The following is a 25,556-nucleotide window of genomic DNA, read 5'->3' on the forward strand; positions in this document are numbered from 1 at the left end:
AAAAAGCATCAAAGAGCCATATGTTCATATACTTTTATATGAACAAAACATGAGCCATATTTTTAATGGAATTAGAATCATGTCAAACCTCTCATCTCTATTAAAAAAAATAAGTTGTGTCTTTCCCTCTGTTTCCTCCTTTAAACAAGTTTTGCTCACAACCTCACCTGAGTCCTGATCAAAAGGTGGGTCCTGTTAGAAAGAATGAAAGAAAAACGAGGTGCTGGGGTTCTGGAAAGAAGCCAAGAGTGTTGTAGGAGAGGGCAGTTGATTGGTTGCAAACTGTGCTCCTTTTGCCTGCTTCTTCTGTTCTATGATTAACTGAAATTCTCCACCCCCATTTTCAGTGCTGGGCAACTTATTGCGCTAACCCCATAAAATCCTTATCAGCAGTCTGCTTCTGTTCCTCTCCTTCCCCTATCTCATTTTACCCTGCACTATTTGGTTCTTTGGAGGCAGCTCAAAAATCACTCCGGTATGGCAGCTGGTGCTGTGTTCCTGATCACAGGTGAGTGGAGATCCTTTCCCTTAGAGTTGGGAAGGGAGGTGAGGTGATTGGGTAGAAAGAGCAAAGGAATACCCCTCTAGCAGTCTATACATTGGAGGTCTGAGAAGGAAAAAAAGATCATTTGGAAAGAAAGATTGAAGAAAACCAGAGTAGGACTTGGGGATGGAGATGAGATAGAGAAGTAGCATAGGGATGGCAGAATAAATAAGAAAACTGATGTGATGAAGACTAAAGGATACAAACTACAGCCAAACCAGATATGGGACACAATGGTGAACTCCATTAATTTACCTCAATTGCCACCATTTCCATAAAGTTTCTCCTGATCCCTATTTATAAGTAACTTCTCCCTCATCAGCTCATAGAACATATTTTCTATTTGTTTTAAGAAATACTAGTGTGTTGAAGAGAAAAGAGCACTAAACTGGGCTCAGGAGACGATTAATTCTCACTAATCTTTGCAACTATGTGATTCTAAGCAAGATATTTAAGCTCTCTGAACCCTAATTTCCTTATATGTAAAATGGGAATAAGAATGCTTGCTCTACCTCTGTACTAGTGTTGTTGTGAGGAAAATACTTTTGTAAATCGTAAATGTAAATTTGGAATATAATGGACTCATATTCCAATTCACATTACATTTATCCAGATCTCTCCCTACTAGACTATAAATTCTATTATAGCAAAAACTATATATTTTTCAATATCTTGGTATCTAGCCATGGATAGTGCATTACTCCTAGGAGATGGTTAACATATGTTAGAGGAAAAGAAAATGGAAAGATAAAAGGGGGTAGCTAGGTGGTGAAGTGGATAAAGCACCAGCCCTGAAGTCAGGAGGACCTGAGTTCAAATCTAGTCTTAGACTCTTAACATCTCTTAGCTGTGAGACCCTGGGCAAGTCACTTAATATCCCCCCCCCCCCAAAAAAAAAAAAGTGGTCACTGTTCTCCACTTACCAAAAGTCACTACCCATTAAGACCTGAACTTCCCTGACAGTATAGGGGTGAAAGTTAAGAGAAGAACTTGTTCTAACAAGGAAGAAAGCACAAACTCATAGGGGTTGGAAGACAGAGAGCCTGGTCACAGTAGTGGTGCGCCCCCAGAGTACTGACCACCAGCTTCAGATGGCCCATTCCCAGCTTCCCCTTTTTCTGCTTAAGCTTGTCCTTGTTCTCCCCAGCTTCCTTATGGTTCTTGTTATTAAAGTTAACTTTCTTACACTAAGGGAAAAGGGTCTTACTTTTTGATGGAGGTCAAGGGGAAGACAACAAGTACATATTCAAATATATATTAATATATGCAAAATGGAATTGAGCCAGGACTAGATGAACTCTAAAGTCTTCCACCCCAAGAGACAATGATTCTTCTGCTCCAGTTTCTGAAGCTACAATCAGAATCAATACTTTTTACTTGACCTATACTTGACCTTAGTTTTCAAAACTTTAGCCAAAACTCTGAAGTTAAAAACTGTATTGGTACAAGGAGATGCCTTCTCAGATGTTCCTAAGTCAATGACCTCGGAGGTGTGGAAAAATAAACGTATTGGAGCATTCTATAATTTTGAATTTGAATATACAAATGAATATTTGGTTTTTTTTAATATCTAGAGAATAAGTATCATTTTGTGACACATGTGATACATTAGGGTTTCTTTTTCTTTTGTATTTTGTTTATTTGGAAAATCCTAAGGAAGAATAATTTCTAAGAAAGCTTTAGTCATAATGGCATATATATGTATGTGTGTGTATAATTATATATGCATATGTGTATAATATATTCATACATATGTACAAAGACACACATATATCTGTTAGGTGGTGCAGTGGATAGAGTAACAGGTCTGGAGTCAGGAAGACTCATCGTTCTGAGTTCAAAATTGGTCTCAGATACTAGCTGGGTGATCCTGGCAAGTCATTTAACCCTATTTGTCTTACCTGTAAAAATGAGTTGGGAAGGCAATGGCAAACAACTCCAGAATTTTTGTCAAGAAAACTGCAAATGAGATCATGAACTCTCTGATATGACTAAAAAACAGCTCAGCCACAATATACATACATACATACATACATACACATATATATATGATATGTGTGTTATTGTGTACATGCATGTGTATATATACATGCACATATATATGTTGCATATATGTTTTTATATATGCATATCTTATTTCTCCTATTATATTATAATGTATTGAAGATGTCAAGCTGTGGGAGAAACTGGGCCCCCTACTCTGCTCTAAACAGCAGTTTCTAACTATCCTTGTTCCTGGGCAGAGATAATTTCAAAGACATTTCTTATAATCCCTCAAAACCTTTAATACTCCCTTCCTACAGTTTTGCTGTTCTTTGTACTATATGCCCTTCTGCTTTTCCCACAACTATGCATTATAAGAACCTCCTTCTCCCTTCTTCTTCAGGCATCTCTGTCTGAATAAAGAAGATTGCTTTCCTGACTAGCAATTCCTCAACCCTGAATAAATGTCTCAGTTTATTTACTAATCACTGAGTTGATCTAACTTTTTTTTTCTGACAAAGGATCAAGGATTATGTTTTCTATTTTGTTTGAAATTCCCAATATAGTTTGGTCATTCAGGGGCATTTAGCATTGAATGACTGCACTCTGGGATGCTGACCAAAAGAATTAATTTGATCACAGGCAGAGCTTCCAGGAATAAGGAAATGATTATCTTTCCATACTCTGCCCTGATCAGACTTAATCAAGAGCATCATGTTCAGGTTTTGGTGCTACCATTCAAGAAGAACAAAAATGAGCATCCAGAGAAGAAAAAAAAAAAAGACAGTTAAAAGTACTGAATCCATGTCATATGAAGACTGGGTGAGGGAACTTACCTTTAGATGAGAAGATACAGAGGGGAATGATAGTTGTCTCCAAGTAGTTTAAAGACTGGAATGTAGAAAAGGGATTATCAGCCTTGTTTGGTTTGGCGCCAGAGGGAGGGCAGAAATAGAAGCATTGAATGAATGAATGAATGAACAAAAAGGGGCAGCTAGATGGCAGTGGATAGAGCACCAGCCCTGAAGTCAGGAAAACCTGAGTTCAAATTTGGTCTCAGACACTTAACATTTCCTATCTGTGTGACCCTGGGTAAGTCACTTAACCCCAATTGCCTCAGCAGGGAGGAAAAGCCTTTATTAAATGCTTCCTAGGAAAATATAAAAAGACAAATTGAGTCTCAATGTCAAAAAATATTTCCCAGGAACCAAGATGGTGAAGAAAAAGCAGGCTTTTCTTTGATTCTCCCAATTTCTCTTCCAAATAACTAAATAATCCTTCAAAATGAATTTTGGAGCAGTAGAACTCACAAACAGATGGAGTGAAATGATTTTCCAGCCCCCCAAAACTTAGAAGATTGGCAAAAAAAATCTGTTGGCCTGGGGTGAGAGTGCCATAGCAGGCAAAGTCCCAACAAGATAGCAACAGATGTTGGGGACAACCAAATTGGCCATGGCAGCTTCCAGCCTCTCTGTCCACAGATAGTAAGGGAGTTAGGCAACTGTCCAGAAAGGATTTATAAGGGTCCTTTTGCTGGCATTGAGTGCATGACTCTGTTGCATTGCCATTTTGTGGATCAGTTCACAGTCCCAGGGCAAGGACAAGTACTTACACAGCAGATCTTATGGCCAAAGGGGAACAGGTGATGCTGGTCACAGTTCCATGTTGGAGTTCAGCTCCTGTAGTGAATTAAGGATGTGAAAATATGCAGGGGCCAGGCAAAAGAATTTGGTTAGAACTCTCCAAAGTTTATTGATCAGAGAGACAAATATACATACCTCAAATGCTTATAGATTTGATACAAAGTACACTCTTTGAAGTTCCTATAGCCAAATAAGATCTACTGAGATGTAAATGATTAAGCCCTGGATCCTGGTTACTTAGACAGAGATGTAAATAGTTGAGGCACACACCAGAGTAAAGTTTATTATACCATTGTCTCAAGTATCTTTCTCCCAAATGCCTTTAGTCTCCACTGTGGGCTGCTTTTCCTGTCATGACAAAACTCTATTGAAGAGAACTCCTTAAAAAGTATAATTTTCCAAATGAAAAAGGAGGTACAAAAGCTCATGGGAGAAAACAATTCCTTAAAAATTAATATTGGTTCAGTAGTGCTTAATGACCATGAGACCACTAAAAATAACTAAATAAATAAAGCATCAAAAGAAAAAAAATTAGAACAAAATGTGAAAATGTTCACTGGAAAAACAAGTGACTTGGAAAATAAATCAAAGAGAGATGACTTTTAAAGTATTGGACTACCTAAAAACCATAAAAGCAAAAAGAGAGCTTAGATATCATCCATCAAGAAATTATCAAGGAAAACTACCCTAATATCCTAGGGCCAGAAGGTAAAATAGAAACTGAAAAAAATCCATCAATCACCTTCTGAAAGAGATCCTAAAATGCAAACTCCCAGGAATATAATAACCAAATTCTAGAGCTCCCAAGTCAAGGAGAAAATATTGCAAACAACCAGAAAGAAATAATTCTAATATCATGGGGTCACAGAATAATACAAGATTCAGCTCCTTCTACATGAAAGATTTGGAGGACTTAGTTTGGGATATTCCAGAGGAGAAAGGAACTAGAACTACAACTAAAAAATCATCTACTGAGCAAAATTGAATATAATACTTCAGAGAGAAAAATAGATATTTAATGAAATAGAAGGCTTTCAATCATTTCTGATGAAAAGACCAGAGCTGAATAGAAAGTTTGACTTTCAAATACAAGACTCAAGAGAAACATAAAAAGTTAACAGAAAAAAGAAATCACAAGGGATTCAATTAGGTTTATTCTTTCATGGGAAGATGACACTTATAACTCCTAAGAATTTTCTCCTTTTTTGGGCAGTTAGCAGTATCTGACATAAATAAAAGATATGGGTATAAGTTGAAAATGGTGGAATGATACCTAAAATATTTAAGTTAACAGGTAAGAAAGAAATGCATTGAGAAAAAGGGAAAGGGAGAGTTAGAATGGGGTAAATTATCTCATTAAAAAAAAAAAAAAGTTTCTACAGTGGAGAGACGAGGGAAGTGAGGAAACACTTGAACCTTACTCTTATTGGAACTAGCTCAAAGAGGAAATAACATTCAATCAGTTGAATATAGGAATCTATCTTACTCTACAGAAAAATAGGAGTGGAAAGGGATAAGAGAAATCAAAGAGCTAGCTATTAGAAAGGAGAATGCTTAAATTATTGTAAGCAGCAGACAGAAGCAAAACACTTTTGAAGGAGAAGGTGAAAGGAGAGAATGAAAGTAGGATAAACAGCAGGGAAAATAGGATGGAGAGAAAAAAATTTACAGCAAATTTCTTCAATGATGTCCTCATTTCTCGAATGTATAGAGAATTGATTCAATTTATAAAAATTAGAGCTATTCCCCAGTTGATAAATGGTCAAAGGATATGAATAAGTAGTTCTCAGATGAAGTAATCAGAGTCATCTATAATTATATAAAACAAATTATACATAAAAATTATGTATATATTATATATAAAATTATATTTATATATTATAAAATAAATAATATAATAAAAATTATTTATAAATAAAATTATATAATTATATTAAAATGATCTACACTATTGAATAGAGAAATGCAAATTAAAATAACTCTGAGGTACCACCTCACACATATTAGACTTAAAAAATCACAAATATTGGAGGAGATTTGGGAAGATTGAGATCATAATGTACTGTTGGTAGAGTTATGGACTAATTCGATCACTATGTAGAACAATCTGGGACTATGGCCAAATGTCTTTAAAACCATGCATGCCCTTTAATTCAGCAATATCACTACTAGGACTTTATCCCGAAGCAATTTTTTTTAAAAAAAGAAAAAATATTTATAATGGCTCTTTCCATGGTGACAAAGATTTGGAAATTGAAAGGGATACCCATCAATTGAGGAACAGCTGAACAAGCTGTAGTATATAATTGTGACGGAAACACAGAAACAACAATATTATATGATGATCAACTGAATGACAGCCATTGTCAGCAACTGATGGAGTCTGAATGCAAATTGAAATATACTTTTTTTACTTTATTAGTCTTGGATAGGGGGTGTATGTGTGTGTGTGTGTGTGTGTGTGTGTGTGTGTGTGTGTGTTGTTTTACAATTTGACTAACATGAAAATATATTGCTTGTCTTCTCAATGAGAGGGGAAAAAAGGGAGGGGAAAAGACAGAGGGAAAAGTTTTTTTTTTTTTAATCGTTAAAATTGTTTTACATCATCAAAAAGATTGCTTTACACATAACTAGGGAAAAATAAAATAATAAAAAAGAAAGAAAAATTTAAAAATGTTTCCAACAGTTAAGAGTTGTGCAAAAATGAAATGGATAATGAGTTCCTCTTCATTAGAAATTGTCAAGCAATGATCAAATGGTCAGTTTGACAGGGAAGGGGTAGGGATGATCTTATTTTAGATATTCAATGAACTGTTTGGTATATGAGGTCCTGCCCAATTCTAAAATTCTGTGATTACATGACTTTGGTTACTATCTGTAACCTTCCCTTTGTCTCCTCTTTGTCCCCAGAGTTGTTGTTGTTTCAAGGGAAGAAGCAAGATTGAGTTTTTACCCTTAGAAAAACTAAGTAAATAGGGATCCAAAGCACATAGATGGGCCTAAGGTACTGAATACAAAGTTTGTAGAAAAATGAGGTCCTGGCATAAAATAGGAAATTCTATTCTGAGATGAAATAAAAGTTTTTAAGGGAGAATTACTGGATCAAGAGGTGATGGTACCTATAATAAAATGAATAGTGGTTTTGGAGTCATAAGTTGTTGATCTTTAGTTATTTTCATTTGTATTCAACTCTTTGTAACCCCGTTTGGAGTTTTCTTAAAAGATAACAGATTGATTTACCATTTCTTTCTCCAGCTCATTTTATTACATAAGAAAGCTGAGTCAAACAGGGTTACATGGCTTATTTAGGGTCACAGAACTAATAAGTATTTAAGGCTATATTTGAACTCAGGAAAATGAGTCTTTCTGACTCCTGACCCAGAACACTATCCACTGCACCAACTAGTTGCCTATTGGAATCATAAGACCTATAATTCAAATCCCACTTTTGATTCTAATCCTCAGTGTGACTTTAGGCTAGTAACTTATCTCTGGGCCTTAGATGTGTGTATGTATGTGTGTTTATTCCCAGTCCTAGCCTCTTCTCATGGATTCAACCTGGACATCAAACATCCCATTATCTTCCAGAAGAATGTAGCTAGTTTTGGGCAGAGTGTAGTCCAGTTTAAAGACTCTCGGTAAGTACTGCTGGATAATATACTTGTGGAAGCTTTTTCCTTTCCTGGTTTTCTTAGCTCAAGTCCCCGTGAGCAGAGCTGAGAGTGGGATAACAACACAGGAGCACCATTTTGCTCCTTCTACCAGGGATACCTCATGACTATCCTGTGTTGAGAATGTGAAAATATTCTCAAATACTCAACACCATCATTTCAGAACACCTCTATGTGGTATTCTGAAGGGTTAATTAGAAGGATAAGTAGAAGTGGGGGAGGTGGGAATGTCACAAGTTGGACCTGAAAGTCAAGCTTTGCCCCTACTGGCAGCTCTCCCAGAAGCTAAAAGAATAATGCATGGGAAAAAAGGAACAATTATACCAACCTACTTCCTTTTTTTTGTTTCAGCTCAGTTCTTACACAGACTCTCCCTAAGAAAATGTCACGAACTCTCATACTTATCTTACTACATGAGTGCTAATATTTTCAACATTTGTCTTTTAATGATATTTTATCTTTTTCCTTCCAATCTCTTTTTACATACCAATTTTCCCTCTATGCCCCCAGGCTCATGGTGGGAGCTCCATTGGTAAGGGTTTCTGCCAAACAAACCGGGAGACTCTATGAGTGTAAATATGATACTAGAAGTTGTCTACCCATCCCTTTACAGAGTAAGTACCTATCACCTTTGTTTTTAATTCTCACCTCTTTCATCGCCATCTGGTGTTTGTTAGTTCCCTGCCCTATCAATAACCCATTTTCAGTTTTCTCTTCCAGATACCTAAGTGATGGCTTTTTGCTGACTTTGGGGAGTTACCAAGTATTTGGGTGAATCTCTCTTACTTTTGAAGCAATGAGGATATTGCCCTCTCCATATGTAGTATACTTAAGTGGATACTTAAGAGATGCTTATTAGTTGATTGATTACCTGGGGCAATACCCAACAAGCTAAGTTGGGTCAGGGACTTGGAGACACTCGGTATAGATTAGCTCAGGAAAGACCAAAAAATAATAAAAATTAAAGGGGCCAGGGACAAGCTACTCAAATTGATTCTAAAAAGAAATCTAATTCCCCACAAAGTGACCTAGTTCGTGAATCCTAAGGCCCAGGGCTGGATACCTTATGCTGCCCTCACTCATGGATGAAATGTTAACCCTATTGTCCCCTACTTTCCTCCTTAAATTGAAGTGTTTCATCCTCTTAAAAGCCCTTATACCCTGATTATATATGTGACTATGTCTATCTGAGTCATTCATGTCTGTATTTCCCCAGTCCCCCAGGAGGCAGTGAACATGTCCCTTGGACTCTCTCTGGCTACTGGTACAAACTCCTCACAACTACTGGTAAGTTCACCTAGATCACAAAGCAACTAGGGCTCTATAGGAGCCTCTAGGGAGGAGTGAGGAATCAAAGGATACAATATCTGGATGTGGAAGAAGTTGGTAAATGGGGAAAAGAATCAAATCAACAAGCATTTATTAAGTGCTTACTATATACCAAGTACTGTGCTAAGTATTCCCCTAGGAATACTAAGGGGGGGGGGGGGGAGAAGTCCTTCCTCTCAAGGTGTTCACAGTCTAATAAGGGAGACAACAATAACTATGTTCAAACACATGTAGAGAGGATCTCAGAGGGAAAGCACTAAAATTAAGGAGGCCTGGAAAAGGCTTCTTGCTAGAGTTTAGGTGGAAGTCCTTGGTACCAAAGGTCGGTATCTTCCCCTCAAATCCATCTTCTCCCCAGGTCTGTGGACCTACAGTACATCAAACCTGTGGGAAGAATATATACATGAAAGGTTTCTGTTTTGTGCTGGATTCAAAGGTACAACAATGTAAGACAATTCCAGAAACTCTACAGGGTAAGTCACAGAAAAGATGACCATATTTCCATGCATGATGATTACATTTTTCCCAAACCAAAAAGTGGAACATGTCTCCTAACCAAAGATAGTCTGTCTCTAATAGCTAATTATAACTACCTTTTCTTGAAATGGGGACCATTATGGAAAATTAGAGATCTAGGGTCACTGTATATGTAATAGACAAACCCATTTATGTATTCTGTATTCGAATATGTGATAGATACATATTAGCAGAGAGAACTAGGTCACAAGGATTGAAGTCTGACTACCCTAGGATGCATCAAACCCTCCTCTGAAAATCCTGACAGAGGCTCATAAAGTCCTGTGTTAAAGCCCAAGTTCATACTTTTTACTGAAGTGGAAGAGAATCTAATATTCTGATATCATGATGGAGGAGTTCTGATATAGTATGAGGAAGCAGAGATGAGGGAAAGGAATGGGAATCTTTCCACTTGAGTAGAAGTATCTATTCTCAAGGATAAAGTCTTGTTTGGCCATTGTTGAAAATTCCTTACTCTAGGGAGCTACCTATGATTTGAAGAGTTCAAGAACTAGTTATATACAAAGATAAGGAGGAGATTCCTGCAGGGTGTAGGACGTCGGTCTAAATTACCTCTAAGGTCTTTTCCTTCTCAAAGACTACTATGATTCTATTTGGAAAGAAAATTTCTATCAGGAGACTTCATTGATCAATTCATGACTTTTATGTCTCTCTCTTTTCATATTCACAGAGTGTCCAAAGCAAGAAAATGACATTGTCTTTTTGATTGATGGCTCTGCCAGCATTAATTCCGATGAGTTTCAGCAAATGAAGAGTTTTGTCAGAGCTGTAATTGACCAGTTCAAAGAAACCAACACACAGGTAAAGACTGGGAGGAAAAAGTCTAGTTTCTACTACCTATGGATCACAGGTGGCATGGCAGCTAAATTTCATTTTAACTATGGGAATGGTTGGATGGAGGGTGGATGAATCACCTTCTGAGCTTGGATTGGAGAGCAGTGGAAACTACTTTTCCAACAGCTTTCTCTTGATTTTTCCAGTTCTCATTGATGCAGTATTCAAACCTACTTAAAACACATTTTACTTTTGCTGACTTCCAAAAGAGCACCAACTGGGGACACCTTGTGGATCCAATTTCGCAGCTGAAGGGTTTGACTTACACTGCCACAGCCATCAGAAAAGTAGTGTAAGCCCCTCCTTACATAGTCTTTTCACTTGAACCACTTGAATCTCAGTGGCCCACTGACTGCTTCAGTCCCTTCCTAAACTCAAAGTCAATATTGTTCTATCAGTCTCATCATCTTCCCTGTAAGAAAGAATAGGGTTGGGAAATAGTAAAGGTAACAACTGAGGCAACTTTATCTGCTATGTTCTCCCAAGTCTTCCTAATCACTACCTTGAAGTAGTTTACTTTTCTATGATTCAGGAGGAGCTGAACCACAACTAATCCCAATAACTAGGATTCAGCTTTGAACACAGACCTTGGGCAATAAGAAAGTAATAATAGTCATTTTCTCACTACCTTTCCTGCCATCCTTGAACCAATAATTCTGGTGCCCCTCCCCAGAATCAACTGTTACTCTGTGACTTTCTTCCCAACAAAAGTCATGCTTTTTTTAGTAGGAAAAAAAGCCTCCAAAAGGGTTTGTCCCTTTCTTTTTCTTGGGTAGAACTGAATTGTTTCAAAGCTGGAATGGAGCTCGGAAGAATGCCACTAAGATCCTCATTGTAATCACGGATGGAGAGAAATACAAAGATGAGCTACAGTATGAAGATGTCATCCCCCAAGCAGACCAGGCAGGAATTATCCGATATGCAATTGGGGTATGTGCCCTGTTTTTCCCCACTTACTGCTTTTCCCCAAAGCAGGATACTCATTCCCCTTTTAGAGAGAGGTACATCTTCCCCTTACCTTTGGTCCCAGAAATTGCTATCCTTGCATCTTCATGAAAGACAGCAATCCTTCCTAAGAGGGGCTATCCTCATCAGACTCTGCTACTGTTTGCTGATAGCAGGTGGGAGATGCTTTTGAACATGTCAAAGCCCGGGAGGAACTGAACATAATTGGATCAAAACCTGCAGATGAGCATGTGTTCCGGGTGAATAACTTCGGTACTCTTAAGAACATACAGGAACAGCTTCAAGAGAAGATCTTTTCTATTGAGGGTAGGTTGTAATCCTAGCTAACTGGTGATCCCAATCCTGACTCCAAATTCTGTTTTCCTGTTTGACACTTAAAACTTTTCCACCTCCCTCAACCCTGCTTTTCCAGGTATATTACATACCACATCCCCACCTTTGTGGTCCAGCCAAAGTGGCCTTCTTGATGTTCCTCACATGATAATACAATGACCTGTTGTATACTTTTACCATCCCTGGAATGTACTCCCTCCTCATTTCTGCTTCTCAGAATCCCTAGTTTCCTTCAAATTTCAGCTCAGATACCATAACGCACAAGAAACCTTTTCTGAGCCTTCCATGCACCAGTGGCTCTCCACCAATCACTGTCTTCTGTTAATTTGGTATAAGTTACTCGATGGCAAAGTTTGATTTCTGTCTTTGTAGCCCCAAAACCTAGTACAGTTTCTGGAATTTAATTGGTACCTAATACATGTTTATTGATTGCTCCAGTGTCAATTCCCTAGCCTTGACACATTTCTTGTCATAGCCTGAGCTCCTCTGCTAAGTTGGAAATAGCATTCACAACTTTTTTTCTGAGAATGAAATACCAGCTATCAGCCTCAAAGCTTGCTCTCCCCACTCATTTTTAATCTCTATAGTTTTTTTAATATGTTTCCAGTCTCTCTCTCTCTCTTTCTCTCTTTCTTTACATATATATATATATATATATATGTATATATATATATATATATATATATTTCTTTTTATATATAGTGTGTGTGTATGTTATATTCTCACAGGAACTGAATCTAGAAGCAGTATCTCCTTCCAACATGAAATGTCTCAGGCAGGCTTCAGTGCTGTCCTTACATCTGTAAGTGAGTCCCCTACTAAATAAGGGTTATGTGGTAGAGATGGGGAAGGGAGGATTACAAGCAAGTAAGAGCACATATATACATGGCTATGAAAGTGCTTCTTTGAGGGATGGGGTATTTCCATTATTTCAATACCTCTAGATTTAACAATTTTTCTGCTCTCAGATGGGGCCAGTCCTAGGAGCTGTGGGGAGTTTTGGCTGGTCTGGAGGTGTCTTCTTATACTCCCCAAATCAAGGTTCTGTCTTTATCAAGCCATCCAAAGAAGACATGCATGATGCTTATCTGGGTAAGGAAAAACTGTGAAGGAAAAAAAGAGAGAGAATGGGGAGCATAGGGAAGGAAGATGTGTTTGGGGAAAGAACTGCTTCTCTGGATATCCTCCCCCCAACCCCATCAGGAGAACAGAAGACAAAAGGCATCCAACTATGGAGAACCACAGAGGCTTTATCTCTTCAGGTTATTCTGCTATGGTAGCCATTTGGAATGGAGTTCAGAAACTTGTCCTGGGGGCCCCTAGATACCAGCACACAGGAAAGGTTGTAGTCTTCACCAATGTTGGTGGCACCTGGGAGCAGGAGGCTGAAGTCAAAGGGACACAGGTAAAGAGCCTGGAGCTGTGAGGAAGGAACAAAGGGAGGAGACAGAGAGATTAGAGAGAGGGAGAGCCAAAGATGAATTATGGGTGTGAGTATGTGTATATATGTGTTTTCTGAGAATTAAGTGGACTTTGAAGTTCTAAGAAAAAAGGCTTTTGAATCTGGACGTATAGAACGATCATAGTGGCTCTTTTCTTTGGAAGAGAAAGGGCAATATGACCTCAGAATTTGTCATTTCAGGTAGGATCCTATTTTGGAGCAACCCTATGTCCCATTGATGTGAACAGTGACAACAACACGGATCTGATCCTCATTGGAGCCCCTTATTATTATGAACAAAACCGAGGAGGCCAGGTGTACATTTGTCCCTTTTCTCAGCAGGTAAAGCAGTTGCTAGGGCACTATAGTTCAGTTCTTGAGTATGTAATGTACATGGTTTCAAGAATTACCTCATTAGGTACAGCTAGGTGGTGCAGTGGGTAAAACACTAGCCCTAAAGTCAAGAGGACCTGGGTTCAAATCAGCCTCAGACACTGAACACTTCCTAACTGGGTGACCCTGGGGAAGTCACTTAACCCCAATTGCCTCAGGGGGAAAAAAGGAATTACCTGATTATCAGAACCTCTCACATTATTTCTTTTCCAGAGGGCCAAATGGAACTGTGAAGTTGTTCTCCATGGGCAGCAGGGGTATCCTTTTGGCCGTTTTGGAGCAGCACTGGCAATAGCAGGGGACACAAATGGGGACAAAATAACAGATGTAGTAGTGGGTGCACCCGGGGAGGAAGAAAACCAAGGAGCCATCTATCTGTTTCATGGTGTGTCTGGATCTGGTTTCAAGCCTTCCTATAGCCAGGTAAGGCATTATTCCCAGATATACATCATCCAAGTTGGGAGGGACTTCTGAGACTAGCTAGTAACCTTCATTTATGCCATCATCCAAGTCACTGATCAAAATATCCAGCAAAATGGGCCAAAACTCTGGGGCATTTGATTAGAGGCATCATTAATTCAATCTGATTCAACAAACATGTCTTGTGTATCTACTATATGTGCTTAGTGAAATATGTTATGATCTATATGTTGTGAACTATCTTAAGTGATAAAGTAACAATTATGAAAAAAAAATTGAATAAGTCCTGCCCTTTAAAGAACTTACATTCTATTGGGAAAAAGTCAATTCTCTTTTGGTATGAATGTAATATAATTCAGTTAAGTAAATAATTATTAATTCCCTGTTATATTGAAGGAACTGTGCTAGGTGCTGGGATTACATTAAAAATGGCATAGTTTGTTCCCTTAAGGAGTTTACATTCTAAGACTAGGAATACAATATCTAAGACTAGATATGTGTATTACATGATCTAGACATTTTTGATAATTAGGCCACTTTCAGCTGTAGGAATTAGAGAAGGAAATAGAGAAGAGCCTATGTATATGAGCAGAAACAGAAATAACATATCAAGTTAAGAGAATTGCTAATAGTCCAATTTAGTTGTAATGAAGAATGGGGGAAAAAAAAGAATGTGAAATGAGTCTGGAAAAGTAACTTGAAACTACATTATAGAGAGCCACTGAAGGTCCCATGAACTCATCCTATTTCAATTTTACTCCCAGAGAATTAGTGGCTCCCACCTTTCCCCCACACTTCAATATTTTGGACAGTCACTGAGTGGGGGACAAGACCTCACTCAGGATGGACTTGTGGATGTGGCAGTGGGAGCCCAGGAACATGTGTTGCTGCTCAGGTGAGAAAAGCCCCACACCTTCCCTTCTATCTCCTAGTCACCAATATATGCTTCTGAACACTTTACTCTGCTGCCAGAACTCATGCATTCTGTTTCTCTGACTTATATCCCACAGGACATGTCCAATACTGAGAGTTGAAGTATCAATAACATTCACACCTCCAGAGTTAGCAAGATCTGTATTTGAGTGTTGGGGACAAAAGGCCATCAACAAAGAAGCAGGAACTGCTATAATCTGCTTTACTATTTCTAAAAGTACTCCAGACCATCTGGGTGAGTCTTTTACCAACAGACCTAGCAATCCCCCTTTACTCGAATCCTTATCTAGACTGAGGAGTTTCAGGCTGGTCATTTCTATTTCTCGATTTCACTTCCAGGTGATGTCTCTAGCTCTGTGGCTTATGACCTTGCTCTGGATGCTGGGCGGCTGAGTCCTCGTGCCATATTTGCTGAAACAAAGAACTGGACATTAAATAGAATTAAAACTCTGGGTCTAGGGAATTACTGTGAGAATGTGAAACTGTTGTTACCAGTAAGTGTAGACTAGAATGTCTGGATTTTGGAAGGAAAGGGAACTGTTGACTGAAGAAAGCACATTTGAGGAGCAAAACACTCGTGCTCTGGTTGGAGGGTAGGTGAAGGTGGTAAAAGATGGAGATTAGGGGATAAAAGAGCAGAATATTTGTCACCCAAAAAAGGTTAAAAACTTAGAAAATCAGAGGTGATGGTCCGATGTACATAAGAAAAAATGAAATGGGGACCATGACTCAGTCTGAAAAGAGGATGAGGTCAAAGGAAAGATCAATAGACAGAGGGCCACTGTACCTCATTTCATTGATGTTCATTCTTTATCAGTATTGTGTGGAGGACTCAGTGAACCCAATCAGTCTTCGCCTCAACTTCTCTCTGGTGGGACAACATATCCTTTCATCTGAGAACCTCAGACCTGTTCTACAAGTGGGTTCCCAGGACCTCTTTACCTCCCATGTGAGTCTTTAATAATATATGCTATTCTTCCTCTCAAGCATCTACAATGGTTCATTTTTGCCTACCTACTAAATCAACCCAAAGTTTCTCTTCCTGTTATTTAAGGTCTTCCATAATCTGTTCTCCATCCTACACATACAGATTTATTCCTGTTATTCTCTACGGTAGGCTGATCTGTCAATCTTGTCCTTTATGTGCCATTTTATGCTTTTTTCCTGGTATGCGCTTCCTAACCTCTCTGTCTAAATCCTATCAATTCTTCAAGCTCTAGCTCAGATCAAGACTGTTTTCCCCTCTCAATTATAGCCTAAATTGATTTCTCCCTTCTCTAATATACTGTTGCACATAAGTACCAAATTACTTAAATTACTTCTCTAGTTTTTTAAATCTCTGTCAGTCTTTTCTTCCAATTATATTTAGGGAAAAGATTTTGTCATTGAAATTATGACTAAGGATAAATTAATGGGGCATTGTACCAGTCTGCTAACATCCTGTGGTAGATGTTTCTTCATATTCTGCTGTCCTAGTTTTTCTTCCATGGCTAACTGGCTCAGAACTTCATAGTCTTCTGCAGACCCTCTACAATGAAATGCCATGAAAGTCCTGCCCCACTACCATTCTATTGCCACATTTCCCACCTCCCATCTCCTTCTCCTCTTCCCAATTCCAGTTCTGTAGGAAGGCATCACAAGAGGTGGCTTGGTGGAACTCCTCAATATACCCACTTTGGAGACTTTTTTCAGTTAACACACATACAAATACACTGCTCTGCTGAGTCACTCAGTGCTACTACACTATGGGTTCAATAGACCCTCTTTTTTTCTAATTCCATTTCCTGCCACCTTTCACCACCACGTATGTTCTTCCTGAAGTTAAAACTTCTCCTGAATTTTTCCCAGGCATCAGAATTCCTAATTACTGTTCAGCTTGTCCTAATTTCTCTTTAAGTTTCCCTCAGTATAAACCATATAATAGGTATTCAATACATATTTGTTCATTGACATAGCCAGAATTTCTAGGCTCTGGAGTGGTTAATGAAAAAAAAATGGAGATCAAGATTCAAATGTTGAATATAAAGAGATTATGAAGGCATTTTCTTTGCAGTTCCCCTTTGAGAAGAACTGTGGAACAGATCACTTCTGTGAGGATGACCTTGACATTACCTTTAATTTCTCTGGGTAAGTGAAATATTTTTTATCTGTCCTCCAATCCTTCCACTGTAATCTCCATTATTTTCCAACCTTTTTCCAATTCTTCTATTTCAACTGTGCCTGCTACTATTATCTTTTAATTTATTCTGCTTTTGCCAATGACCAATTCTTGTTCATTTCCTATTTTTGTCACTAATCTCTAAACTGTTTTTCAACTTTTAAAATGAGATAAATGCTAACCCTTATTATTGATATTATTTTGTCATACCTTGTCTCAATATGTCTTTAGTGCACCCAGTTTTCCCCTTTTTGTTATATTTTTCCTGATTTAACTTTTTCCTTTAATTACTTCAATATGTCTATTATTGTTTTTATTGTGTTTCTCAATGACGAAGGCAGTTACCGTTGCCAGGAACCTTGAAGAGGTTGCATTGAATCAGTTTCTATAAAGCATTTCTGTCCAAACTTCTAGATCAGAGTTTCTAAATTGGTTCTTACCATGCTGAGATGACTGTCAGAAGCGCGAGCCAAGGCTGCAGAAAGAACTGCATATACCTTGGACATATCTTATGTATTCTCTTAAATTCACCTCTGCCAAATGTTGCAGGATCCAGGAAAATGTCCTGACATCTTATCTTGAGGGATTTCTCATTGTGTTTCTGATGCAACTATTGATATCATTTCAGTATATAATTTTCTGACATTTTGCCATCTGATTCTTTTTTTTTTTTTTCATTTTGCCAGGATACTTTTTCTAAACTCATTATTTTTAATGGTCTAAATTTTTTTTAAGGATTTCTGTAGAGGACCACAGATAGTGGAGGAACTCTGGGTGAGGTATAAGACTCTTTAGCCCAGAGGGAACCTGCTGACAATGTCTGGTTTGGCTCCCCACCTCCCTTGAGCGCATCTCATCCTGCTTGAGAAGTCAAGTAGGGTGTGACCACCTGTGTTATGCTTGAAATAAGGATACTTACAACAAGGTGTTAACTCAGTGGAATGGATGAGACAATGGTTCTCTAGTTTACACATATTCAGTATGCTGTAATGGTGTAATTACAATAAGGTATACAAGGGCTAAGAAGGACTGGAAAATAGACATTCTTTCTTTTACCAGACTCATGGTAGCTCTCATGCCTCTTGCACTAAGATCAAGGCTTATCTGAACATTACAGATTTCAGAGTTTTGCTTCTTTGGGGCATTTATATTGTTATTTCTTGAATGGTCATGATGAAGACAACTGTCTTAAGGTTCTTTTTCTCTTGAATATCTATCTGGGATCTTCTCTTACATGCAGAAATCAGACATTACAATTCTGATATCACTCTCAAGGAACCAAAATACCAATAACTACCAGCCAGCCTCTGGTTCTTCCTACAAATTCTAAATTTCTTTTTCTCAAGTTAAAGCAAGAAGCATTTAAGTACTTCTCGTATGCCAGGGAAAGAAAGGCAAAAAGAAAAGTCCCTGCTCTCAGAAGAGTTCACGATCTAATGGGGGGAACCATGTATAAGTCAGAAGCCAGGAGGCAGAAATGAGAAGAGGAGTTCTAGGCATGGGGAACAACCAATGAAAATGCCTGGAATAGAGAGACAGAGTGCCCTATATGAGGAATAACAAGGAGGCTACACACACACACACACACTTACACACACACACACACACACACACTCACACACTCACAGGTCCTGCCTCCTTATTTCCATTGTTCTTCTTCAGAAATCAGCCCCCAAACTTAACCATGACCCCTAATCCTAACCCTTTTTCCCTATAGTTTACAGACCTTGGTGGTTGGGAGTAATCTGGAGTTGAATGTGACAGTGACGGTGACAAATCAGGGGGAAGATTCTTACAGGACCATGGTTACCTTCTTATATCCCCCAGGACTGTCCTATCGAAAAGTGTCTGTAACTCAGGTAAATACCACATTAGTGTGATAGTTTCTTCCTAATGCCTTTCTCCTTCCCCCAAGTTTCCTTGTCTCACTGTATTATCTTCTAGTTGCCTCTTTTTTGTCTCTTACACCAGAATTGGCACCCTCAGCAATCTGGACGTATTGCATGTGAGGCAGCAATGCCTGAGAACAAGGCCCTGAAGAGTACTGGCTGTAGCATCAATCACCCCATCTTCCAAGAAGGAGCTAAGGTTAATATCTCCTACTATTCGATTCTCTATTTCTCTGTCTCTCTCACGCTTTCTCTTTTTGTTCCTTTTTTCTCCTTCCTTATTTTCTCTTCCTCTTAGTTCATTATCCTCTGCTTTTTTCTCATCTTTGTTTCTTTTTTCTTATATAGAACCCTACTTTTATAGATAAACCAAATTAAAATTAATTAATAACTCAATTTAATAATTAATGTTTATTTAATATTTGCCCAATCTTCAGAAAATCCACACTTAAAAAATTAGGTAAATTAAGAGCAATTCTTCATATCACAAAATAATTCTTATCCCTCTAGTTTCTTTTAAATGTAAATGTGATTTTACAACAGGCTCATCACATAAAACTATGTAATCACATAAAGCTTTATAGTGACCTCCAGGAAACAATACATATTGTTTTACAAGGGAATTATATTTTATAGGATGTTACATGAAATCAACTACAGCTATCAGCTGGGACTGGGAAACGTTTTCATTACATAAAGCTTTACTTTGTAATTATAACACAAGTTTGGTCCCTAGTCCCAAAAACAATGTTTACCTTGGTGCCCCTCTCAATAACAATGATCTAATTCACTTTGACCTCACCCAGGAATACTGGGAATTGGGCTCAGAATATCAAATGCAAGATAGATTTTATTTAATCCCAAACACACACACATACAAAATGTAATGGGGCAGCTAAGTAGCACAGTGGATAGAGAACCAGTCCTGAAGTCAGGAGAACCTGAGTCCAAATCTGACCTCAGACACTTAGCACTTTCTAGCTGTGTGACCCTGGTCAAGCCACTTAACCCCAATTGCCTCAGGGGAAAAAAAAGTATAACATGAATTTATATACCTTAATCCTCCTTTATAATCATGGACATTCTTTAGCTTCTAGCAACACTTTCCTCTGATAGGTACCTGATTTGCCCTCTGGATCTATAGCCCACCTGACTCATAGGATCAAGGACAGACTAGACTGAATTGTTCTTCAGAACAAATGCCCTGCTTTGCCAATTCTCATGTTTTAGTTTTGTGGACCTCTCTTCAGAGCTGATATTTAACATCTCTATTTTGTTTCTTTCCAAGTTATTGTCTAGTGCCAGATCTTAAATGTACAAAATTTCCTGTAAAGACCAAGTAAAAATATTAGTTTCTTGGCAGTTCCATGTGCAGACTGTGTCTATTTATGTATTTCTTTCCTTTCTAACAACTCCTTCAAAGGACCTCTCTGAAGATTCCAGTGTCTTTTCTCTTAGTAGGATCTTTCTTTTTTCTGATCTTTTTGATTCTCCTTCTGCTGGGTCCTCATCTCCTTTTAAAAGCCAAGCCCAAAGGCCAGCTCAAGATATGGAACCTTATTAACAATAGCATCAGGTCAGTAACACTCACTGCAATGTTCCACTAAACAAAGCCAGTGAGTAAATGAGAACTCAGTCTAGGACAATTCACCTTATTCAGGAAACTGTAGGGGAGAGATCAATAGGAGCATACTCACAAATTTAATTGTTACTGCATTTCAGTTGAATAAATCTGAAATAAGCACTTGTTAGGTGCTTAGTTTGCTAGGTATCTATGGGGGATTCAAAGAAACAAAGGATACGAAGAATTTATATTTTTTGTGATTTCCTGTTCCTTCCTCCATTAGGTCACTTTTGTAGCAACATTTGATATTTCTCCCACTGCCACTCTTGGAGACAAGATGCTCATGAAAACTAAAGTGAGCAGGTGAGTCCAAAATGTATGTAATTTCGTCCCTCCCAGTTCATCTTTATCTCCAAATCACTCCACTTCTGAAGTCCCTCCCCAGATGTTTCCATTCAATTTAAGAAGTATTTATTAGGCACATATTAGGTACCAGATACTGTGCTAAGTGCTAGTAATATAAAAAAATTTTAATAGACCTTTCCTTCAAGGAATTTATATTCTATTGGGGTGAAACTATATATATATATATATATATATATATATATAAAGATAAGTGATATATAGATAGATAGATAGATAGATAGATATAGATATAGATAGATAGATATAAAGATAAGTGATATATATATAAAGATAAGTTAATACAAAATAATTTGGAACTGAAGGAATAAGGGGATATTTGCAAAGGGGAATATTCATTTGCTGGAATGACCTGCCTTCTCTTTTACTCCAGCGAAAATAACACACCTAAATCCAACAAAACCACATTCCAGCTGGAAGTACCGGTGAAGTATGCTATCTACTTGGTGATCAGCAGGTATCAGTTTTCTTGGCTGCTGGCAAGACACGTGCCTTAGCATTGACTCATACTTTATACTCATAGCCTTCTTTTGGCATGAAACCACTGTTCTTTTGTACTTGTAGTCTAAATCTCAAAGTAATTTACACTTTTATGATCAGGACTTTTCTGAACTATCTGATGTGAAACATTCACAGCCCCAAGTAGGATGTGGTCTGAAGCCACACAGAGGAATGAAACTAAGGAGCAAGCAGAAGGAGGTGTTAGTACTATCAGAAAGGTCATTAAAAAATAAGTCAAAGCCTCAGAACTGGGATAGATTATACCAAACAGCTGTGACTAACTGGTTCTGAGACTAATCTTCCAGAGGGAAATGGAGTGACAAAAAGACTTTGAAAGGAGCTGAAAACCCAGAAAGAGTTGAAAGGAAAACTATTTTTAAAACCAAGATACTAGATCAGAGATGGGTCAATATACACATAGGCTGGTACTGGCCAATCTATTTCAGGAAGGCAGGAAACTAAGAAGATTTCTCATCTGTTTATTTTTCTGTTTATTTGTCTGTTTAGTTTTGGACAGGGTAGAATGCAGGGTAAAGAAGTCTGTGTTAGCTGAAAACAAAATTGCAGGATTTTTGCAGTCCATATAGCTAAGTGGGACACCAAGGTGATACATTTGATTAAAAAAAAAAAAACCTCAGGAAGACTGAGTTCAGATCTAGTTTCAGATTTACTTACTAGCTATATGATTCTGAGCAAGTCATTTAACCCTATTTGCCTCAATTTCCTCATCTGTAAAATGAACTGGAGAGGGAAATGGCAAACCACTCCAATAGCTTTGCCAAGAAAACTCCAAATAAGATCATGAAGAATTGTACACAACTCAACAACCACAAAAACATTTTTTGAGCTTGTCTGTAAGGTTGATCTAGGTTAATCATCTATCTGGGAGCACTGGCAAGTTCCTCCACACTCTAAAATTCAAATTCCTCAGCCACATAATGAAAAGGTTGGATTAAAATGATCTCCAAGATCTTTTCCAGCTCTGATATTCTAAGATTTTAGGCTTCATATTGAATGCTGATTCACATCTACATTATTTCTATGAATATACCAGTAAAAGGATTATTTTACACAACAATGGTGTCCCTCTTCAGTTGCACTACTTACAATCTATGCCCATGTTTCATGCTTGTTCAAAACTCTCATTAAGTACTCAGACCTACCTACTGCCCTTAAATACTCACAGCCTACAATTACCTATTCCTATGAGAGTCAGAATGTTATAATGGATGATAAAATGCTGAACTTCAAATCTGCCAGGAAATTTTGTATTAGAATCCTTCATTGGGTACAACTAGCTATGGGTAAATTACTTAATCTATGTTAGTCTAAATTTCCTCATTTGTAAAATGGGGATAATGATTTCTTTAGTATCTATTTCACAGAATCATTGGGGAGACAGAAGAGACAATGTAGCAAAATGCTTTGCAAACCTGAGTATGATGTATAAAATGTCCATTCTTATTTGTAATGGCACTCCTGCTCCATATTGGCATGAACACATTTTGAATGTTTTCTTTGTGTACAACCAACAATTTAGACCCTGTACGACTGTATGTTAATCCATGCTAAATCAGGGGAACAACTGAGGTCTTCCCCAAGATCTGCTTTTCACCAGTAGTTCTTCTTTCTCCAGCAAGGAAGAATCTACTAAGTACTTAAATTTCTCTGCTTCTGAGGAGAAGAAAAGCCAAGAGGTCAAGCACAAATACCAAGTGAGAGGATGGGGAATACAGATTCTGGGTTCTGGTAGGAGAGTAATAAAGACCAGGAGACAGTGGGGAAAAATAGGGAAAGAGTAGCCAAGTGGCTCTGGGCAGGACTGAGATGGAAGAAGGATTTGGAATGAAGGAACGAAAATCTACTACATATAGAATTTTATTTCTTCTTTTGGCAGGTGAACAACCTGAGTAAGCAGAATCTGCCAAGCAGCATTAACTTTTGGGTTCCTGTGGAACTAAATAAGATGATTGTATGGAATGTGACTACAGTCAACTCCCCCCAGGTGCCCTAACATTGACTCAAGGAGTTCTTACCTCCTATCTCAGAATAATATTTTGCCCTCAAACCAACCAAGTTTCCATTATATTCTTACTCTCCTTCCCTCCCTTCCTCTCCCTCCTTCCCCGGCCCCTGCTTTCCCCTTTCTTCCTTGCTCATTCTTGTTCTCTCCCTCCAGAAGATTTCGTGTGTCTCAGAAAGGAGTCTCCCCAGTTATTTTGACTTCCAGACCCAAATTCAGACAAGCCCTGTGCTGGTAAGGTTTAATTCTAGTACCTGCCCCCAGAACCAGCTGCCCATTGTGGAGATTGAGGTGGGGGGAGGCAAGGTAAAGTAACAATTGGATTTCTTAATTTCAGTGTTAGAGTCATGTCACTATGACAGTACATAGTAATACACTATTGGCCTGCAAACACTCACCACACCTCAAATCAGACAAATTTGTGTTTTCTTTATTTCTTGTTATCTATCCTTAAGATGATCACCCCCAACCTTGCTTACTTCCTCTTTTCCAGGACTGTTCCATTGCAGTTTGTCTCAAAATTAGATGTGATATCTCTTCTTTTGGTGTCCAAGAACAACTTGACTTCACTCTCAAAGGCAATCTCAGTTTTGGCTGGGTCAGCCAAGTAAGTAGAGATTAGATGTGAAATTTTTATTCAAAGCTAGTTGTTCTTCCCACCTTAGAATCAGGCACATTTCCTATGCTTTGTAATTGCCCAAAGAATCAGTAATTCTAACCTCTCTTTGGCAGACACTGCAGAAGAAGCTGATAGTCAGAAGCTCAGCTGAAATCATTTTTAATGAATCAATATATTACCAACTTCAAGGACAGGAGGCCTTTTTGAAATCCCAGGTATGTGTAGGTAAGGCAATGGTGACTCTGTTCTTGATAGAAGATTAAACAGTACTGGGGCAGCTAGGTGGCACAGTGAATACAGCACCAGCCCTGAATTCAGGAGGACCTGAATTCAACTTTGGTCTCAGACACTTAACACTTCCTGGCTGGACAAGTCACTCAACCTAATTGCCTCAGCAAAAAAAAAAAAAAAAAAAAAAAAAAAAAAAAGGATTGAATAGTGCTATAGTGACACATGTAAATGTCTAATCTATCAGATGATAGTAGGATAGATGAAGCCTGGAGAATTTTCCCTGCTTGGGGTAATTATTAAGGGTGGTGAGAAAGGAAAAGTTAGAATGTCTGTGGTACTGATAAGTTTTACCAGCAAGATATCTGATCTCTTTTGATGGGTTCTTCCATGAATTTAGACAGAAACAGTCCTGGAGCAATATGAAATTCACATTCCCATCCTTCTTATTGCTGGCAGTACAGTGGGGGGACTTCTCCTGCTGGTGCTCATAACAGTTGGGCTCTTCAAGGTAAGACTCCACTGTACCCCATGTTATATATCTTTTCTGGCAAGGATCCCTGTTTCCACCTTTCATCTATCCTTTCTTTCCAACTTCTTTTTTCTTCACCTTTACTTTTTCCTTGTCACCATCTTTTCTCCACTTCCCAACATTTCTGCAGTTACCCACTTTTCCCTTTTTTCCATGATGTCCTGATTATTCTGTTTCTCTCTATGTCTCTTTCCCTCCCCCAGCTTGGCTTCTTCAAACGTCACTACAAAGAAATGATAGAGAAAAACATCCAGAGTATCCAATTCAGCAATGAGGACTCCTTCACAGATGATTTGCCTACACCAAAATAACTGTTTCTTCTACCAATCACTCAGGAGTGCTATGTATACAATTATACTCTCATTTGGATAAACTCAGAAATGATGTCAAAGATGAAGAATAATTTTGTTTTCCTGTCATATGCTATCGATTTCCCTAATTAGTAATGAAAATTTTGCATTTTATATGTGTATCAATTTTTACAAAGGAGGAAACACATGTGTGAAACTCCCTGTATGCAAATAGCTGCCAGCTTCCATGTTTGCTCATACCACATTACTATTTGCCATATTAAATGAGAATGTGAAATATA

At 38.1% G+C, this 25,556-nt stretch overlaps 1 protein-coding gene and 1 long non-coding RNA gene across 8 annotated transcripts; one reads left to right on the top strand and one right to left on the bottom strand.

The window, feature by feature from the left end:
- The first annotated feature begins 391 nt into the window (after positions 1 to 391).
- On the top strand, positions 392 to 25,556 carry LOC127561146 (integrin alpha-D-like). Of its 7 annotated transcripts, none has more exons than XR_007953474.1 (30): positions 392 to 508; positions 7,703 to 7,808; positions 8,352 to 8,455; positions 9,058 to 9,128; positions 9,529 to 9,643; positions 10,378 to 10,508; positions 10,688 to 10,833; positions 11,318 to 11,471; positions 11,660 to 11,813; positions 12,569 to 12,642; positions 12,809 to 12,932; positions 13,103 to 13,245; positions 13,483 to 13,623; positions 13,888 to 14,097; positions 14,859 to 14,989; positions 15,105 to 15,262; positions 15,367 to 15,521; positions 15,845 to 15,976; positions 17,081 to 17,154; positions 18,903 to 19,044; positions 19,157 to 19,273; positions 20,922 to 21,001; positions 21,435 to 21,518; positions 23,199 to 23,277; positions 23,460 to 23,567; positions 23,742 to 23,819; positions 24,079 to 24,192; positions 24,318 to 24,429; positions 24,833 to 24,943; positions 25,168 to 25,267. XR_007953474.1 is itself a non-coding variant. In XM_051996438.1 (30 exons), the coding sequence occupies exons 1-30, from the start codon at positions 478 to 480 to the stop codon at positions 25,273 to 25,275; spliced, it is 3,477 nt and encodes a 1,158-aa protein (XP_051852398.1). In that variant the 5' UTR covers positions 394 to 477; the 3' UTR covers positions 25,276 to 25,556. The 7 variants fall into 7 exon arrangements, 6 of the variants coding, with proteins under 6 accessions (XP_051852415.1, XP_051852373.1, XP_051852389.1 ...); XM_051996438.1 differs by having other exon boundaries at positions 394 to 508; positions 24,318 to 24,419; positions 25,168 to 25,556; XM_051996445.1 differs by having other exon boundaries at positions 394 to 508; positions 11,663 to 11,813; positions 24,318 to 24,419; positions 25,168 to 25,556.
- On the bottom strand, positions 11,643 to 13,936 carry LOC127561188 (uncharacterized). The gene is made up of 4 exons (XR_007953478.1): positions 13,851 to 13,936; positions 13,168 to 13,260; positions 12,779 to 12,943; positions 11,643 to 11,723 (listed from the first exon to the last, which is right to left on the bottom strand). It is a non-coding gene; the product is annotated as an uncharacterized LOC127561188 (long non-coding RNA).

The sequence above is a fragment of the Antechinus flavipes genome, chromosome 1 (assembly GCF_016432865.1).
Source record: "Antechinus flavipes isolate AdamAnt ecotype Samford, QLD, Australia chromosome 1, AdamAnt_v2, whole genome shotgun sequence".
In the NCBI taxonomy this organism is placed as follows: Eukaryota; Metazoa; Chordata; class Mammalia; order Dasyuromorphia; family Dasyuridae; genus Antechinus; species Antechinus flavipes.

What these genes read in the sequence shown, in the direction of transcription:
- LOC127561146 (XM_051996413.1), top strand. Translation starts at nt 478, where the DNA reads ATGGCAGCTGGTGCTGTGTTCCTGATCACAG. An exon ending in AGGTCAAGCACAAATACCAA is followed by an intron (nt 23,278 to 23,459) that starts GTGAGAGGATGG and finishes TTCTTTTGGCAG; the next exon opens with GTGAACAACCTGAGTAAGCA. An exon ending in CTACAGTCAACTCCCCCCAG is followed by an intron (nt 23,568 to 23,741) that starts GTGCCCTAACAT and finishes CTCTCCCTCCAG; the next exon opens with AAGATTTCGTGTGTCTCAGA.